An 18,908-nucleotide genomic window follows, 5' to 3' on the forward strand; every position below is an offset into this window, starting at 1 on the left:
GAAAAACTGCTTCTTCTAACACTGTGGCGAGGGACTGTAAGTTACCGGCTCAACCATGAAAGGTAAAGCATACAGTGAGGATGCTTTCAACCCAAAATAAAAGATACGCATTTATCTGCCCTTCTGTGTCGTGAAAAAAAAAAAAGCAGGCAGAGAAATAGATTTTTTGGAATTTATTTCAAAACTGCATTACCATGCAGATGTGGAGGAAAATTCCCAACCAGGAGCACAACAGAAAAGTAAAAGTAGGCTGCCACATTGCTTCCAAATGTAAACATCAGCTTCAAAAAAAAAAAAAAGTCTACGAGAAGACTAAAACATGTTCTTGTCCTCACTGGCATTATCTAAGGTGCACCAAAGCAGGAATAAAAGGCACCAAAGGTCACAGCTGCAGCTAGACCCAATATTCAGCTGCAGTATCACATAATTAATAAGTAAAAAAAAATATATAAATTGGAAGCCCAAGACTCACCTATGACCAGAGAGAGAGGAGGTCCTATTCTGGACACAATCTGCTGAATGGCATCCCAAGATTCCTTGAGGTGGTTAAGCTTGTTCCTTGAAGATGGCAGTAGAGGGAGTAGCTTCTCCACTTCATTGGCCTTTGACCCAATCTCTTGGATCGAGTTGCCGTGCCTCAAAAGGGTGTCTTCAGCAACCTGGTACAAGAGAACCAAAACCAACCTCATTCTTTTCGTTCTGCTGCTTCCCTCACTAAAGACCCTACTTTTGCATAAGTCTTCTTTCAGGAAAAAAAAAATTAAATTCTAGCATTGTTTGCAGCATTTTAATAGGTTTTGTAAGTGTTGGGATAAGCTAAAATCAGTAAAATCAAATTAAATTTTCTAATAAGCAATCTTATTGTCTATTTATATGCTGTATGTTGTTCTACACCCAATATTCACCCCCTAATTAACCATAACACTGCAAAGGGGACAGGCATAAAGAAGAACTGTATGTCTGTCTCTGTGGAGCAGGGTAAGATGGGGTGCATATGGGGCCTCACCATGCTTGACAAAAGGATGAGGCCTTCGCGTATCGCTCCATTATACATAAGTAATTTCTAAACGCCCTCACCTTGACTTCAGGCGGTGGATCTCCAAGAAGCTTGGCAGCCAGCAGCCTCTCCACGTCTCTTCGGGTTTCACTCAGCCTCTGCTGCTCAGCTGCGATTTCCTCCTCGAATTCAGCAAGCTGAGGGATGTACGACTCCAGAGTCTTGCGTGACTGTGGAAGCGTGGTGCTGGCCTGGAAAGTTACAAAACGTGCATTCATCAAAAGCAAGCTCTGGATATAATTGCACACTTTCATGTTATTCTCCAAAATAACACACAGCAGAGACAATGTTCAGCATATGACACCGTGTGACTTCTATGACCACAAGCCATTTCAGATTACACCGCATTACTTTCGAATCTCTCTACTTCAATGTGTAAAACAGTAATAAAAACCTCCCATGCCACATCTTGCACGTGGCTGAAACTGAACAACGAAGCGTGTGTTTAGGCTCCTGCTATGCCATTAAACCTGAACAGTTTGCAAAGGAAAGAACAAAAACCGCCCTTCCTGAATAAAATCAGCAGACTTTCACGAGTCCAACAGGAAGCTCACTGAATGACTCAGTAACTGTTTGGCTCAAACAAGAATTGGCTTGGGGGACTTATGAAAACTGGCACACATTCGTTTTTGCTTTCTTTTTGTCCCTGCTACCAATATGCAAGCTGCTGCCACAAAGAGAAATTTTGTAGACATCTTGCAGCACCTTGTGAGTGTAGCGGTCAGCTAATAGCTAATACGACCTGCCCCCTTCTTATGCAGCAAATTCTCCAGCAGGTGCCAAGGAAGAAAGTGAATGCATCGTCTGCTTTCCAAGCCATCTTCACCAACTGCCCAAAAGCCGAGAAAAGTTGGCAATGCTCCAATCTTAAGAGAGCATACCGAGGCCACAATGCAGGCGTGTTACAGGCCCAGGCAGTCTGGTATTTTTTTCGCGATTCTCTTGTGACAGTGACTACGACTACATCAGTGATTACATCTTCCTGACCACGACTCTCAGCTGAAGAGCTGAAGCTGAGAACACCGTATTCTGCCAACTCCCCCTCCCACGGCCATGAGCCTTCCTACATTCAATAAAGAGCTTTCAGCTAAACTCGGCGACATTTCTCTGACATTTCTCTGTCACCACTGCATCGAGGTAGCATGCAGCCCGACGAAAGTGCATCCAGGAAAAAAATATAAAAATGACACTCACCTTCTGAAAGCGAGCTTCGAGATTCTCGACTTCAGCAGGGCGGACTAAGGACCCACCCAGGATGACAGACAAAAGGTTCGCCCTCTTGGCCCCTATTTCTTCCTCACATTTCTGCAAGAGAAGCAAACAATTTCAGGTTAAAAGGTGAAGCTGAAAATTTTCAGAATTGAGTGTTAAGTCATGCAACGCCAGTCTAAATACACCCACTGCAGACAAAATGACTTTCCCGTAGACCTACAATCAGCCTCTAGGCTATTCCCGCAAACTTGGAAAGCTATCAAATTTATCTTTACTCACAATCTTTCTTTCGGCCTTAAAAAATTTTTCCACCAAATCCTCTGTTTTTCTTTAACAATTTATGGAGGTCAATGTTTGAAGGCAGAATGCCACTTAAGCAGCGCTTGCACTTGCGAGCTCTTAGAAACTCTCCTCACCTTTAGTTGTTCGAGTCTCTCTTTCGTGCTTTCAATATCATCCTCTTCATTCGGTGTGTACGAGAGCAGGCGTTCAACCTCCATCAACCAGGGCTTCAGCTCCAGCAAGTCCTCCTTCACTTGCTCTGAGCGAGAGTTGTCAACGGCAAGCCTAAATTGCGGAAAAAGAAAAAAAGAAATCGTGTTTCATTCCCAGCATTCTTTTAGACATACTACTAGATGGAGAAGCTTATAAGGGCAGGTAGAAGCGCACTGATGACATTTCAACCAGCAGGCACGTGTTAAAAGAACGGTGAGGTCAAATATAAGTGTGCCAGCACTGATGCATTCTAACACAAAGAGGCTACTTTCATTTAAAAAAAAAAATAACTTTTTAAGCTAGAAAAGGTCCAAAAATGAAATACAGTAGGCACGGCCACAGGCCATTTTAACAAGCAAGCTTTGGTGACATCAAGACTAATTTTTTAGCACAGGCCTTTGAGGCTACACTACACTGCCATTCACTTGCAAACAATGAACACAAAGTCCATGTAAGTCTTGACATCACAATTCTGAGCCAAATGGTGGGGGATAACAACTGTTCCATATTTAAAAAATCCAATTTTCTCAAAAACTGAGGCGTCTCTTGCTGCCGAGAGAACATCGACATAACCCCAAAGAGCAAAACAGTAAATTTTGACCAAGAATAAAAATTGAATACAATTGCCTCAGTGTCACCCTAAATATAGAAATCTACCCACCTTTCCCTTCTTGACTGAAGCTCAGAAATGATGGACTTCCACCGGCGGGCCAGGGTGTCCAGCTTCTGCTGCAGCAGCACGCCATCGGCCGCCGAGCACTGGTCCATGATCTTCTTGGTCATGGTCTTCACTTCCTCGAAATGGGGCATTTTTTCAGTGACCTGTTTCTCCATAGACTGCAACAATAGAAGGAACACAAGCTATGTTCTGCATGTGAAGCAAGTAAGTATAGTACTATCTGTTGCCTGATTAGTAGAGGCAATGTTATTAGTAATTAAATTAAAATGTCAGGTGCCTTTAACTAAAAAAAATTAAAGCCAGCTATTTTTTTCTCTCCAACAAACAAGCAACAGCAAGTGCCCCAAAACTGTGTCCTCATATCATGGTGATAGAGCCAAGGCAGAGTGCAATCCAAACCTTAGCATAGCACAAGAATTCCATAACAATGGCTGCTATACAGGACAGTACAAGCTAGGTGAACGTTAAAAATGTTTCTATAAGGTTCAAACACAGTAGAACCTCACTGATAAGTTTTCGTTAAAAATAAGGGGGAAAACCATATAATCAGCAGAAACATACATCCAAACCATTATGATTCCGACAAATGACATAAGAATGACATACAAATGTATTTAGAGACATTCCATTTACTAAAAAGGCCCATCAGTGCAGTCTGAAGAGCTTTTCTAGAGCTTGTACACTTTTACCCACACTGCGTTAACCTCAGTACACAAGAAACCTCGCAAGGTGTCCAGCCCAGCTATTAGCAAGTGCGAAAGTAGCCAAAAACTTCACTGTCACCGCCATCGTATCTAAACACTGCACCCCATTGCGTTTGTGCACTGCGAAGAAGCCGTTCTGACAACAGCCCGTGCCATCATGATAAACCTGCCCACATGTTCGCGCATCTTCAGCAGCTTTAAGATGCTTCGCCCCATCACACTATTGCATTGCAGAGAAGCCCACCACAAAGCTGACCGCTGCAGTGCTCATGCTTATGTCACGCGCCCCAGGCTCGGCCCGCTCTTATATTAGCACACCTTACATTAGCCAAACGTATGATACGATCGAAGATTTACCAAATTATGAACTTAATTTCCGGGAAATCGTATTTATGAGAATGTATCTTGGGGAAAACAGCAATGTAACTCTATAGGGCTTTTTTACTGCTCATGATTTGCAGCGAGTGAATGGGGAAATCTTATCAACGACATTCTAATGCAGTTGCCTGATGACTACACACAAGCACTGTTAAGCTAAAAGTCAGTAAAGAAGTAGCACAATGCAATAAAATGGAGGGCCCTTGAAGAAAAATTATTAGTTGTAACACAACAGCCTCTAATCAGAAAGTAATGCCAAGAAAGAAGACGGTTGAGCTATGAAAAATGAGCTTACCTCTTGATGCTTCTGAGAGAGTTCTACATCAAGGTCTCCATTAGGAAGGTGACATTGCACAAGAATTGTCTCAATTTCTTCCATCCAAAGGCTGAGGCCTCGAATGCTGGAATCAAACTGCTGCCAAAATTCACGTGTCTTCAGCCACCGACTGGAACCCAATAATGAAAACTTGTGAATACCAGTGCATTGTATGCAACACACATCTACACTACTCTTGCTGCTGATTGCCCAAAAGGCTTAGTGTACAGGTCTCTTCAATATAAAAGGGAAGAACCAATTTGTACAAAAAAAGATGAATTTCTTGGTTATTTCTCGAGTAAGGTTGAAAATTACGTTTAGATATTATGAGTTATAACACAGGAAAAAGTGTGCTTGTGACACGTAATTATGGAGTAAATCGGAGGAACCTGTTGGAGGAACCTGGAGATGGACAATCAGGTGTTTCCCACGAACTCCAATTGTGAGTGTGAAACTTTAGTGGTACCCACTGGCACACAGAAAAAGAGCATTTCATAGGTAACACAACCTTAACTCCTTCCATACCATGGCGAAAATGACCATTTTCTAAAGGTTTCAGTACAATTTTTTTCTGTAAAAACTGTTGCATTCAATATTGATTGCAATACCCAAAAACAGAGCTGAATAAAGGTGCTTTCTATTATTATACGTTTAAACAACAAATTGCATGTTGCAACAAAAAATTTTATTTTCTATAAACGACATTTTAGAAAAAAATTCAACAAAACTTGCAAAAACACGCTTGTATTTAAAAAGAAAAAAATGTTCAAAACTTTCTGAAACATGCAAAATGTTTGTTACTCTATTGGCCACTCTCTGCAAAAAAAAAATCATTTCTATCTTGAATGTAGTATTGTTGGTACAAAACAATAACTGGAAACACTATAGTTGTGCATCGGAGCGCGGCCGCCTGTGTTTCAGGCTGGTTTCCATCATCAGCGATGTGAAAACTGAATAATCTTCAGTGCCTTGCAACATTTTCAGGCTCGTTGTTGCACAGGACGTCGATTAAATCACTCGCAGACAAAACGGAGTCCTGAGATTTGCTATGTCTTACAGCACATGCCGCGCATGCGGAGGCTGCCAAGCGACTTTGATGGTACCGCATCTTCGGAGTGCGTTCCAAAAATGCTGTTTTGTAGGGGCAAAAAAAACTATATCGGAAACAAAACTTCAGTTCTCCGGCTACAAGCCAGATGCGCATCGTGCCTGTAAGCAACGCGGAAGGCTCCGAAGTCGAACGGCGAAGGCGTCATCTGCGGGCAACATGGCGGGCAATGAGCGCAGGTCCGCGTCTTCATTTCTTCGCAGCGCATTAGAAAGTGCCCCCTCGCGGGACAAAAGAAAATTACATCGGAAACAAAACTTTGGTTCCTGGCCTACAAACTACATCTGCAGCGGGGTCATTAGCAACGCAGAAGGTTCTGAAATTGGGGCATGAAATGATCGTTAGCGGGCTAACGATGCTCAATGGGCGCAGTAGGGAAAGAGTTAACCTCAAACGTCATTGGTCCGGAAGATGCAACTGCTACAACTATGAAAAATTCTGATAATGCTATTCTTCAAAGCACTGCACTACATGATCCAGCAAATACTCCAGTATAAAATGCCTTTACTGCATGCAGAAATGAGTGAATGAAAGAAACCACTTTGTCTTTTTTTTTTTTTTTTCATGCAGAAGTTGAAAATTTCTTCTGAACAAGCACACATAATTTCTTTTTAACAAGCTCATGCTGTCAAGGGCAATATAATAGGCTGCGTACAATCAGAAGTGTGTGGTGGTGAAGGCAATCACTGCAAAAGGCTTAGCTACAAGCTGTGTCATAGGAAGGCGCTATACTCCATCTAACAAGTCATCTGCAGCACTGTGAGGGCTGCAGCAACCTAAGCCAATAAGAACAATGTGTGTGTAGCAAAACGTGTTCCTCTGAGCCCCTCACACTGCGACTGGTGGCTCCATCATTGGGAAGGAAAGAGCACCAGTGTCCAGATGTTGCGCACAGGAGACTGAGCCAACTCGGCACACCACTTTGCAGCAGGTCTCCGCAGTGCTCTGTTTGTGTGGGCTTTCTCTGCTAACTTGACCAGTGAGTGAAACACTCGCTGCACTTTCATAAATTCCTCCTGAACTACCTTTTCAATTATTGCAATAATTGCTAAAAAATATTCACAACACTGTTTAAATATTTGAGGGACTACTTATTTTCTTCCTTGGCCCTGATTGGACAAGTGAGCTTATATCTTTCACAGTGCTGCAAACAACTTGCGAGGCGATGTATGATGCACCTTGTAGTTGCGAGAATGAACACAGCAGAGCACTAGGCACAGGACAGCACTAGGATAGACCGGTGGAACGGAGTGGAAGGTTGGAGGAATTAAAGCCATCGGCATGGCACAAGCGTGCATTGGAGTTGGCTGTTGTGTCAGCGCTGAAGCGAGACAGAGCAGTACACCGTACACACAGGGCTCACCTGTGGCGATCTGCGTACACCTGCTTCAGGTTGGTCCAATCTTCGCTCATCTTCTCCACAGCACGAGAGACTTCCAGGGCATCCTTGTCATTTGCCTTCTGCATTATGGCCTCCTGTTCCTGCTTCACGGAGTCCACAGTGGGCTTGAGGGTGTCCAGGGCCTCTTTCACAGACTGGCAGGAAATGAGGGACAGTATGGATCCAGCTCACTAATTCAGAGCAGAGATCTTTGTGCACTTACACCTTATGTGATCTCAACTGGAAGATTACAAAATATGCTGATTACAAGAGTGCTACTAAAGAACGGGGTTGTCAGCACAGCATGCATGCACCCTAGGAGAAAGATCTTTAGATCATCTGGTTTGCCTCTCAACGGTATAGTGCAGCACATACGGCACCCCTGTAGATCGAAAGGTCTTGAAATGTAAGGATGACAATTCTTCTCACCCATATACATAATTGACAGCTTCAGGGAGTCCATATGAGCTCCGCTACATGGCTGGAAAGCGAGCCATATGTGGCCTAAAGACTTTGAATTAAGATTGTACAAACAACTCAATGCTGGTATCTACTTTTATGTATGAGCCTTACCCCTACCATAATTTCCAGTGTACAGTGTGCAGGCTATAGATGTTCAAAGATTAAAATTCTGCACTTTGCGGACTGTCTACAGCTGCAGACTGCACAGTACTTTTTTTTTTTCGATACTGCCAAGCATGACATGAAATTCTCTCTTGATGGAACAGCGCAAAACATCGGGACAAGAGACAAGCGCTGTTACAAAATGAAATTCTCGAAGATTATTCTATCATGAGGCTTTCTGAGATAACTGCACTGTGTGTGCATGTGCATTCTTATGCGCAGGTTACACACCTAGCTATTGCAGGCTATGTACCAGGTGTGGACAATCTAGCGAAAAAAAAAAAAAAAATCCGACCGAAATTGAGCCTTACATGTGGAACGTATACAGAAAATTACGGTGCATGCTCTCAAAGATAGCACAATAACAGTGGTTATTCCACCATAGAAAATAGATGCTGTGATAAATGGTGGTGTGTTTATTTATGCCACTGATGCTAGCGTGCAATTCAACTTTGGCAGATGCAAAGCAACTCCAGCACTGTGCAGCACAGTCAATACAACTCTGCCTGGACATCATTAATCACCGGCTGCTCATTTGATAAACCCTAAAATTGTCAGCACCAAAGGCTGGTCTTACAGTGAATGCACAATGAATTGAATTGAACTGGAGTTTATTTCAGAACATTTATGCTAAGCATGTTTCAAACAGCGTCTGGATCCCTAAAAGCTAAAAGCTAGTTGGGATCCATGCAAAACATGTCAAGTGAAACTAAGTGCAGGCATCAGAACAAACTATTTACATTACAAATAACATTACATTATATTTACATTACACAATACACATGAGACATTAGTCATGTCCTAGGCTGCAAATAAAAATAAATATTTTGGCACTGAAACTATTCGAATGCAGTGCACAAGCCCGGCACATCCTGCACAGCACTTGAGCAGCGCGCAGTCAGGAGCCCTGATTGCTCACCTTGAGAATGCCTTCCTGCTTCTCGAAGTCCTCAAAGTCCTTCCCGCAGAGTTCGGGAGCGTGTGCCTGTCGGCCGACAGCGAGCAGGGCCTCCCGCACCTTGGCCACCTTGGCCACGTAGTCCGGTATGCAGGTGACTGCCCCGGAGTCCACGATGACGGCCAGCGGCTGTTCGGTCTGCGTGCTGTCGGCCACCCGGCGCGAGGGCTCGGGCGAGTGGAGCACCGCGATCTGGCCCTGGGCCTGGTTCCACAGCTGGAGCAGCCGCTGGAGCAGGGCCTGGGTGGCCCCTGTGGGCACCCCCCGCTCCTGCTCCAGGGAGCGGGCCTGCTGCTGCAGGGAGGACACCTCCTGGCCCACACGGGCCGCCTGCTCCAGGGCAGCCTGCACAGGTGTCATTTAAGCCAGGGGAGGGGGTTGCGAGTTCTGAAAACACTTTATGGCTCCCTGAACTGCACTTATCATACTTTACTTCATGTGTGCCAATAGACCTCTCCCTGGTGTAAACAGCGTGACGTCAAAACGATGTGGCCCGATGGGCAAAATCGTTCACTTTCGGTTCTGAGCCGGTTTTAACAGTGTCAAGTGCTCCCCCGCCGCCTTTGTTCCCCGATTCGAAATGCCCCGCAGCCTTTCTTCTCTCTGTGAGAGCCTCGTCGGTAGGGTGCATGCTTTGCCCATCGGACCAGAAACACATGCGCTGATGGCATAGACCGGGAGAGGTCTATACGTTAAAGGACTACAGACACCTAATTTCATTGCGTGTTTTCTTCTTCCAGATGGTGCGCTAGACATTAGAATACATGCATTGCCACATGTATATTCACCTACGACTGCTAAATAATTTATAATTGAATTTCTTCTCTCATGCTGTTTCAGTTTCGGTTTCATCAGCGGAACGATGGCTGTGATGTGTAGTTAGTGTTTAGGTCATGTGATGCATTAAAAAAAATTGTAATACAACCACTGAAACGTAATTCTAATTCACTACAACTTTTAAGCCACCCTCTTTCAAGACCTGGAATGACAAAAAAACGAACAATCTATCAGCAATTATACAGCAGATTTTTCAGTCCTCACGTGACCTAGACATCAACGACAAGTCACAGCCATCGTTTGGCAATTGAAACCGAAACAGCGTCAAGAAGAAATTCAATTATAAATTATTTAGCGGTCGCAGACGAATATGACAGAGTACTTTGTATATCAATGTCTAACACATCGTTTGAAAGAAGCAAACACGCAAGCAAAAATTTGGTGTCTACATATAGTCTTTTAAAGGCTGCCCATTAACAGCTATAAGGGCTGTTCCTGAGAATAGTAAATAAAAAAATTTGCTGGCAGTTTAGCACTGCTGACCACGAAATATTGTGCGAAAGCAGGTTTTTGCAGATGGAGACCAATGCCGTGTACCCGAAAGCGTGACTGAAGGCACATTTCCTTTCCTTTTGTGACTTGCACACAGGTGGAAGTTCATGAAGACCACAATGTGCAACGCACAGGGCAAAAGTGTGCTACAGTTTAACACGAGGTGTGATCGGCTGCGGCGATAGCATAGTGCTCTCGTGCAGTGGCCAGCGAAGCTGGTCCGGTCACGCTGCCGCAGGTTCGAAACCCAGCCACGGCAAAATTAATTTTATGCGAAGCATATTACTAGAGCTACACTACAGCCCGTCGAGCGTGGCAGTGGAGCTACCATTGACCTTTAGCGTGACCACGTGACACCACGTGACAACATGACGTCACAGCAGAGGAGAGATGGGCTGCCGGCTCGCGCGGTAGCCCGCGGCGGTGGAGGCTCCACATCAGAGGCACTGCCTGCTGCTGCTGGGGGTACATCAATACAGTCTATAGGGAATGGTGGCGGTGGTGGAATAACTAAGGGTGTTTCCAATGTACTTTCCATGGGTGCCAAGAATGCTGTTGTAGCCGGTGCTGGGCCAGCGGTTGTACACTCTGCATTGAATTCACCGATGATCCCGTATATAGCTGCCACGGCAATCCTTGCTACACTTCTAGTGGTTGTATTAAAACGACCAAATATTCAACCAAGGAAAGCAATGTATTACCAAGCCTAGCCATCAATATGCTTCGCATCTGACTAGGCTTAACCTTAGCTAAGCCTCAGCCATTTTCATCTCTCCAGGATGGTCAAGGTCACCCTCATTCAAAGTCTTGTTTACTTCCCGCCACTTCCCGCATCACGTGATTAACTTAAGAGGCTTCACCACACACCGACATTTTCAAGGTTATGAGGCCAATACTGCTTTCGCACTAAAACTGACATAATTTGATTTGATTTGATTTAGTTCAATTTAATTCATTTTAATCTAATTCATTTTATTCGTGTTACAAGGTGAGCAGAACTGCCCACCTTCTGGCGGCTCTGGACCGTGCGTGCGTGCTCCAGGTTCCTCAGCAGCAGCACCATCTGCACCACAGTGGCGTCTGTCTGCTGCTGCAGGAGCTTCCAGCGGACCACCAGGTCCTGGTAGTGGGAGCGGCGCTGCTCAGCCCCCCTCTTCACCACGTTCCACTTGGCATCCAGGGCCTCCGCCTCCGACCGCAGGCGCTCCAGGGCAGCAGGCACGGGGCCCAGGCGCGGTGCAGCCCTGTCCACATCCGTGGACACCTGGTCCACCGCCAGTCCAAGGTGCTCGATTTCCGACGAGAGCTTCTGCAGAGGGGAAAGCAGCCACGGCCCAGAGAGACATTCAGAGATTCTCGCACAGTGCCCTGGCAGACACGGTCCAATCAATGCCAGTGGACAAGTGAAAGCAGATAAAACACCAAAGTTCTTTCAAAGGCTATACTGTCAGAGCTTCACTCCTTTCTAAAGTTAAATTTCAACTCCCCTGTGAAGTTTTTCCCACCTTTGTCCACCTTGGGGGATTCCCCTACACCAACTGGACTTCCACTGTGAAGCTGCAGGTCTCGTTCTTTATTTCTTTCTTACATCTCACGCTTTGCATATGTACTACGTTAAAACATTCATCATCTCCTACTCTATTCGCACATCTTGAACATATAATCCTCATGTATAATTTACGACAACACTTTTCCAGGCCATCATGTGAACAGCTTCCATAGTTATGTGCACCAAACGCCACACCACGAAATCACCGCTACATGTAAAATGTCCAGCAGAATGGAAGCATGATGGACTACTATAGTAAGTGAAGACTCATTAAAACCAGCATGAACACAAGGCTGTGGATTCAGAAGCAGCACCTGCCCAGCTGTTCCGTGTTTACTTGGACTTCAGTAACCACACCCTTCAACCCAATAACACCATGGTATAATCTATGGCTTGCAATTCATTAAAGGCAAACAATCTTTACAATATTTTGCATTTAATGTCCTTTTGTCAAGCCAGCACAATAGCAAGGACCCCAAACACGCAGCCGTTGCAACTCGCTTCGTTTGATCTATGATATCAAAAACATTTCAGTGCAACCTGTTTATGATGCAAACTACAACACATACATAGGGCCCTTCACTTTTGGGTAAAACCCAGTTTTACCAGATTTTTGCGCCCCGAGCAAAGTTCATAAAAGTCGGGTAAGCCCCATTTCTACCAAAAAGTAAGCCTTTCAGGAAACTTAGTTTCAGTGTGAACAACGCTAAAGACAGTGCAGCAAGAGTGGCAGACACCTTTTACGGACGTCAAGAGGGGTGTTGTTTAAAGTCAAGCGACCTTTTTAAGCTTCATTTAAGGCTTTTTATTTATGACAGTGCTTTCTGAGGCCAAGTTTGAACAGTACGTTTTGGAGCTAGAGGCAAAAGCGCGGATACTGACCAGATGTCACACGGGCATCACTGTATCAAACGCTACCCACGATAACGGCATCCTGCTCCAAGGCTGTTCTGTGATTAAAATGATCGCATTTACGTTGAAAGAATATTGTCACAATGTACAAACAAAGCCAGATGTTTCACAGATGCAAAAGTGCCACACAGCTGATGATAATGTGCGCAGTGAAATGATAATAATAAATGGGAAAAAAAAAGAGAAATATCTGGTTTTAGAGAAGGTCTGCAGTGCAACATGCTATTTCCATATTGATTACAAAACAATGTGCAAAAAATTGACCATTTCATGTCCCACACTAAAAGGAGCGCTTATAGCAAACTGTCTTCTACTGCAAGGAATGACCAAATAAAACCTCAATTACGGAACCCTTTGCTGAATTAACCTGATTTGACCCGGAACTTGAAGGCAGAAAATAATCATCCGATTTTTCCTCCCAATTTCCGGAGAAAATAAAACCTTAAAACAAAGGGCCTTACATAAACACTGTTAAAATGAAAGCTTTGTGCAGAATAAAACACTTATACGTTACCAACGGCAGCATAAATAATATTTGCTCACAGCAGACTACCACGTGCCAACTCCCTTTGACAGGAGGAGCCCATAGGTTTACTTTCACGAAATTATCTGGGAAAAGCATAAAAGAAGCCAATTTCAATGTCAGACAGCAAATGAGGTCACAAGAGACTGGCTTTCTTAACTTGGAGTGAATAAGGGGGCTACTTACAAACTTACCACGTAAAAAATTTACAGAAATTTTATGAGGAGTATTAAACTTTCATCAGATATATTTAGAAGCATTCCTCCAAGAGGTGAACAAAAAATATTAAATTAAACATGAAAAGAACAACTCAAATTCACACAGCTGAATGACATTTTAGCTCAAGGAGAATAAATACCCTAGTCTTGAATTACACAACTTTGAAAGTGGAAAGACTGTTTATCAAAAGTGGTAACGAAAACCAATTGTATTTTCTCCATTCAGCTATTATTTTTTATGACTTTGTATTTGGGCTCGACTTATCCCATTCGCATTTCATTCGATTTAAAAGACAGATTACTTCTATACGAACAATCATATACAATCACATGCAATCAAAGGAATCATGACACTTACCCCCTGCCTAAAAATCTGCAAAATGCATGTCTTGGCTTCACTACCACAAAAAGTTTATTAATGCTTATGCAACCAAGCAAGTAATTACTCACTGGCATCCAAATGAGCCCAGCCATTCAGTTAGAAAGGAAAGACGGCTGTCTCAAAATCTTTGCAGTTGAAGAGGAATTCAGTCTATCATCAGCTCAAACCAGGGGCCACTGCCTGTACAGGACAGTCAACCCATCAACTAAGCTAATCACAACAACTAAGAGTTGGCAGGATGATGCTGAATCGATCCACAATGAAACGCAAAGCAGAAAAAATGTTGGCACAATATTGATCTCCCTTGGGGAATTCCCCGAAACACATTTGACTACAAATTCTTATTCAGCTGGCCATTAATAAAAGCCCTTGGCATCGGCACTGCCATGTTTTCCATTTCTCCTACATTTCCTGCTCTTCCTTCATGTAATGCTAGAGCACGTACAGTAAAAAAGAAAACAAACAAGCGGACATCTCACCTTGATTGTCTGCTCACTTTCCTCAAGCACATCATTGGTGACAAGTTCTGGTCCCTTGTCCAGGTGAGTCTCCAGGGCCTCCACCCTTTTGCTCACTTGGCGGAGCTTGGCCTCGAGCTGCTCGATTGCCGAGGGGTCGGCCTCTGACGACGTTGAGGACAGATTGACAGGTGACGCTCTCAGCTCATTCAAGAGGGTGCGCTGAACCTCAATGCACACCGGCTCCGTGGTCTGTGTGGTCTGAAAGACAGACAGTGCTCGCATATTTAGTGTCAAAGCATTAGCATAAGTTTTCTAATGCTAATGCATTAATAAATGACCAGTACACAGCCCTCTTAGGCTCAGAACTCAAAGTGAGACTGTTCGGAGAAAGGGCAATCAATCACCTTGAGCTTCTCCACCACAGCATTCCACCTTTCACTGAGAGCACTCAGCTCGGACTCGACGGCCTTGCTGTACCTGGGCCCCTGACGCAGCAGCTCGAGGGCCTCTTCCTTCAGCACCTGGACCCTCGTGTTCTGCTCAGCCATCTCCAACTGCAGGTTCTGTCAACAACACAAGCAAAGAGCACCAAATGTGCACGAAGCAGTACCCAAACGATGATTCATGCAAAATTCACAATGTGGCGGACCGATGACGAGCCTATATTGTGCTCACCAAGCTTAAAAGAAACTCTCTCAAGAGATAGCAGCATTGGTGCAACAGTCAAGCTAGAAGTTAGTAAGCTTTGGAAATATAAGGCATTTTGAAGCATCGTGAATATTGCCATTACTCTATCTGTACGAGCCAACTGCAATATACAGGGTCGTTCACTCTTAGAGTGAGCATGCAAGTTCGTGGCTGCGCTCTTCGAAGGACCGCCGCGTCCGACACAGCCACACATCGAAGCGAAGTTGCACATGACGTTAAGCATCACCTGCGGGCCCATCTTTGCCTGTGGCACTTTGCTGCGATAACGGCTATGTCAGACACAGCGGCCCTCTGAAGAGCGCGGCCACGCACTCACGTGTTCAGACTAAAAGAGGACGACTCTGCACATGTGCATAATGCAATTTTGACGACAGACACCCCAAAGAAATACTCTCAGCAAATTTTCCAGAGTGGCAGCAAGTACAGAGAAGTATTTTCTGGGAAGCTTATTGTTATTATTTATGCTAAGTACACGACAAGCAGTTTTTATGTCCAGTCGGGTAATCACAACAACATATAGAGTTCTTCCAAACAGCATGGCATTCTGTTTCGTAGTAGAGGTGCATGAAATGCACTTTTTCCAGCAGAACGGATTTCTGTTTTCAATAGATCGTGCTGATTTGCACAAAAATTAACAAAGTGGCAAGCTGATGCCAAGCCTATACTATGTAACCAAAGTTTATAAAAATTATTACTTTTATTACTGATAATAAACGCCTAATATGAAGCCTAAAAGCAGCACTCATTCGTATCCCACTTTCTACGCAAGTGGACACAAGGAGCAAAGGTGCACACGTGCAGTTTCGTAAAAACAGAGAGCAAGCAACGCTCACCTTCAGCTTCCTTTGCCCAGCGGCTGACTCCTTGTACTCTGTCTTGGCGACAAAGTAAAGCTCAGCCCCTTCCAGCCACGTCTTGATGGCCGTCAGGTGGTTGCAGAAGCGAGAGAACATCTTCTCCACATCCTTGGGACCCTGCACAAAGGACGGAAACACTTGTCACACAGGGAAGCTAAGCACAGCGTTACACACAGAGGGGTTAAAGTCAAGAAAAAAAAAAAGGAAGTTTCACCTCTAAACAGTTCAGTTCAGAAGCACAACCAGGCAATAAACTGCGTAAGCCTCATTCTGCAGACACAAAAGGGCCTCAGCCTTCTTCGATATGAGTACCTTTCTTTGTTAATTCTCACCACTGCTGGGGTACTGCACATGAAACAGGTGGTTACATGCTTATTTTGTAATTTCTGTTACATGTACGGCGTACATATGAGAAAATTTTTTAGAAGTATGCAGAAAGGACAGGCCTGCAAAACAGGATCCAAGGAACCCAACGGTTACGCAGCACGCAGTTTGGGAGCCCCAGGTGAAAGCAACTCAGAATAATGGCCTCACCAGAGGCACCTTCTTGCGCAGGCTGTCGTCAATGGCGGCCCACTGCTGCTTGAGGGTGCGCACCGTGTTGGCCAGCGAGGGAAGCTTGTGGCCGGGCGCAAGCGCTGTCAGTCCCTCGCTGAGCTCCACAATGGCAATCATGGAAGGCTTCTTCTGCTCGAGCTCACGCAGCTTGGCCTGCGACAGAACGACACCAAGGCCACCACTTAAAGTAAACAACACCGTGCTTTGTTGCTACAGAGACAAAACAAGCAGCCTAAGCACGTCTTACTCCGAATCAACACAATTGGGTATGAGCACGCATGTAAATTTTTGTACAGAGTGTACTGTTGGCAGCAAAACTTTATGGGATGCATGTTCTCAGAAAAAAATTGCTGTAATGCTGCCTCACGGCCCAACCGGCTGGTATTGTTACCAACATTTCCGACCATTACTTGCGTAACTGCGCCAAAATGCGTTTTTTCCTGCAAGCCCACAACCCATAAACTTTCGCTGCTGTTTACAGTCCAATCTAGATACAAGTTAACTTGGATTAACCAAGCAGTGCCAAAAAAACTGTTGGTGGCACCATGCAGCTTCAAGAATGTGAATTGATAATGAAATAAACACTGGCACCACAGTGCACACAAGCACGTCTCCGTCAGTATATTATCGGTTAGACAAGCTGATGGACATGCTTTTGCCATGCCTTACCAATACTACAATCCATCCATGAGCGCTTGCTACTGCCGTAAAATTTATTTCTTATATTTCCTTTCGCTTCTGTCGCTTAAGTTCACAAGTGCACCTTCATAAGCATTATCCTTGCAGAAACATTCCACTGCAACGACATGCAGGCATCACTCTCATGCCAGTGTTTATATTGTCATTGGTTCATGTTCTCGTGGTCACATGGAGTCACACAAAGTTTTCGGTCATCATTCAGTCATTTCAGATTTGCTGTACATATATACTAATGCATACATAAGTGGTCTGGCACAATTATTTACACGCATGCTTCTCGATAACAAAATTCTGCTGGAAGTCAGCGCTTGAATAGTCGACCCATTTCGAGCATGTAGCAGTTTTTTAATATGGTTAGCAACATTGGCGAAAAGAGAAAACAAATATTTGCTCTCGCAATTTTAATTCCATTTACCTCTGCGAACTTGAGCTCGTCATCACTGGTCCGAGGTGTCTCGATTTCCTCCATGGTGGCAGCCATCCAGTTGTGCAGGGCGATCATCTCCTTCTGGAGGCACCGTGCAAGGCGCAGGGCTTGCTCCAGGACACTCTTGCTCTCTGTCACCTGGCCAGGATACGACACCGAATCACCTTCCCACCCTGACTCCAAACTAAACAAACAAGCACCCCAAGCTGCAATGCTGTGCTGTGTAATGCTAGGCTAAAGAGGACGCAGAGGAAGGGACAACACCAAGCGAACAAGCTAACTGCTGCCAGTCTAGACACAGTGCTGTGTAGGACCTGTCTACTCTTGTGTTTGTTTTGTAAGCTTACGTTTTTGTTGCAGTCAAAACTACGAGCCAATACTTGAAGCCCAAGGAATAAATTAAGCAATAATATAATGCAACATATATTTTTCAGCACAATTACATGACGCTCAGAGCATTGTGAAAAAAGTGGGCAGGAAAGATGCTGGCTTGAAAAGTACCGCACCCCAATTTACAATGGCGGCAACAGCAATGTCGTTGCAGAACTAACTAGGCAAGATAAGTTTCTTGTATAAAAGATAACAAAAAGATGGTACTGCCTACATTTGGAGTTATACTAACAAGGAAATGAGTAGACGCAGTTAAATAATTACGATAATGGTATGAATGATAGGTTAGCAATAAATGATAGGTTACCATGGTGGGATGTGTTACAGTGATCTTAGGCCTAGCAGTGTGCTCGCATTAGTCTTGCACTGTGATCTAGCAATCTAGTAGGGGCATTCTCTTGCTTGATATAATGATTTATTAGGGTGTACACATATTAACTGGTTTGTGGGAATGACTTCAAGTTGATGGAATAGGTGTGCACTTGGCAAATCACAGGGCATGTTATGAATGATGTGCATAGTTTTTTTCTGGAAGATCTATATATTATTCAAATTGGCTTGTGTCGTGGTGCAGCACACTCAGCTATCGTATGCCTGATGGCTGCAGAATATTGAATTACAGAGGACAAATTTAATTGTTTGAGGCAAGAGGTGTCTCAATCTGTTCATCACACCTTGTACTAATCATGAAAACTTTACATCTGTTCTAGCCTTTTGCAATATTAAACTTTCTCAGCAACACAATTAGCAAAGGGTCATGAAATGGTGCCTCCCAAGATCTGAAATAGCCTGTTTTAAAGGGACACTGAGGAGAGCACTATTAATATATTTTTTATAGCAAAATCCGATAGTTCGGCATGTCATGGCTTTGTTGCCACTTGGCCGGCAGCGAAAAATGCATTTATTTCTAAGAAATTTGGATTCGAAGTTGAAAGGTTTTTCCCGCCGCTGTGATTCAAACTTGGGATTCGGCTATGACGACA

The 18,908-nt window shown here is 44.2% G+C and overlaps 1 protein-coding gene across 9 annotated transcripts in view; it reads right to left on the reverse strand.

Moving 5' to 3' along the window:
• Positions 1-18,908, reverse strand: part of Dys (Dystrophin) — a 447,573-nt gene that overhangs the window by 282,776 nt on the left and 145,889 nt on the right. For all 9 annotated transcript variants that reach the window (XM_089570782.1, XM_089570779.1, XM_089570783.1 and 6 more), the window contains 14 exons: positions 17,524-17,673; positions 16,386-16,562; positions 15,828-15,968; positions 14,691-14,849; positions 14,305-14,544; positions 11,248-11,550; positions 8,874-9,257; positions 7,313-7,485; positions 4,821-4,971; positions 3,426-3,601; positions 2,686-2,836; positions 2,252-2,362; positions 1,078-1,248; positions 473-659 (listed from right to left, as the gene is read on the reverse strand). In XM_089570782.1, coding sequence (XP_089426908.1) covers positions 473-659; positions 1,078-1,248; positions 2,252-2,362; positions 2,686-2,836; positions 3,426-3,601; positions 4,821-4,971; positions 7,313-7,485; positions 8,874-9,257; positions 11,248-11,550; positions 14,305-14,544; positions 14,691-14,849; positions 15,828-15,968; positions 16,386-16,562; positions 17,524-17,673 — 2,674 coding nt within the window. The remainder of the gene's footprint in view (positions 1-472; positions 660-1,077; positions 1,249-2,251; positions 2,363-2,685; positions 2,837-3,425; positions 3,602-4,820; positions 4,972-7,312; positions 7,486-8,873; positions 9,258-11,247; positions 11,551-14,304; positions 14,545-14,690; positions 14,850-15,827; positions 15,969-16,385; positions 16,563-17,523; positions 17,674-18,908) is intronic.

The sequence above is a fragment of the Amblyomma mixtum genome, chromosome 2 (genome assembly GCF_055824585.1).
Source record: "Amblyomma mixtum isolate Tamu chromosome 2, ASM5582458v1, whole genome shotgun sequence".
In the NCBI taxonomy this organism is placed as follows: domain Eukaryota; kingdom Metazoa; phylum Arthropoda; class Arachnida; order Ixodida; family Ixodidae; genus Amblyomma; species Amblyomma mixtum.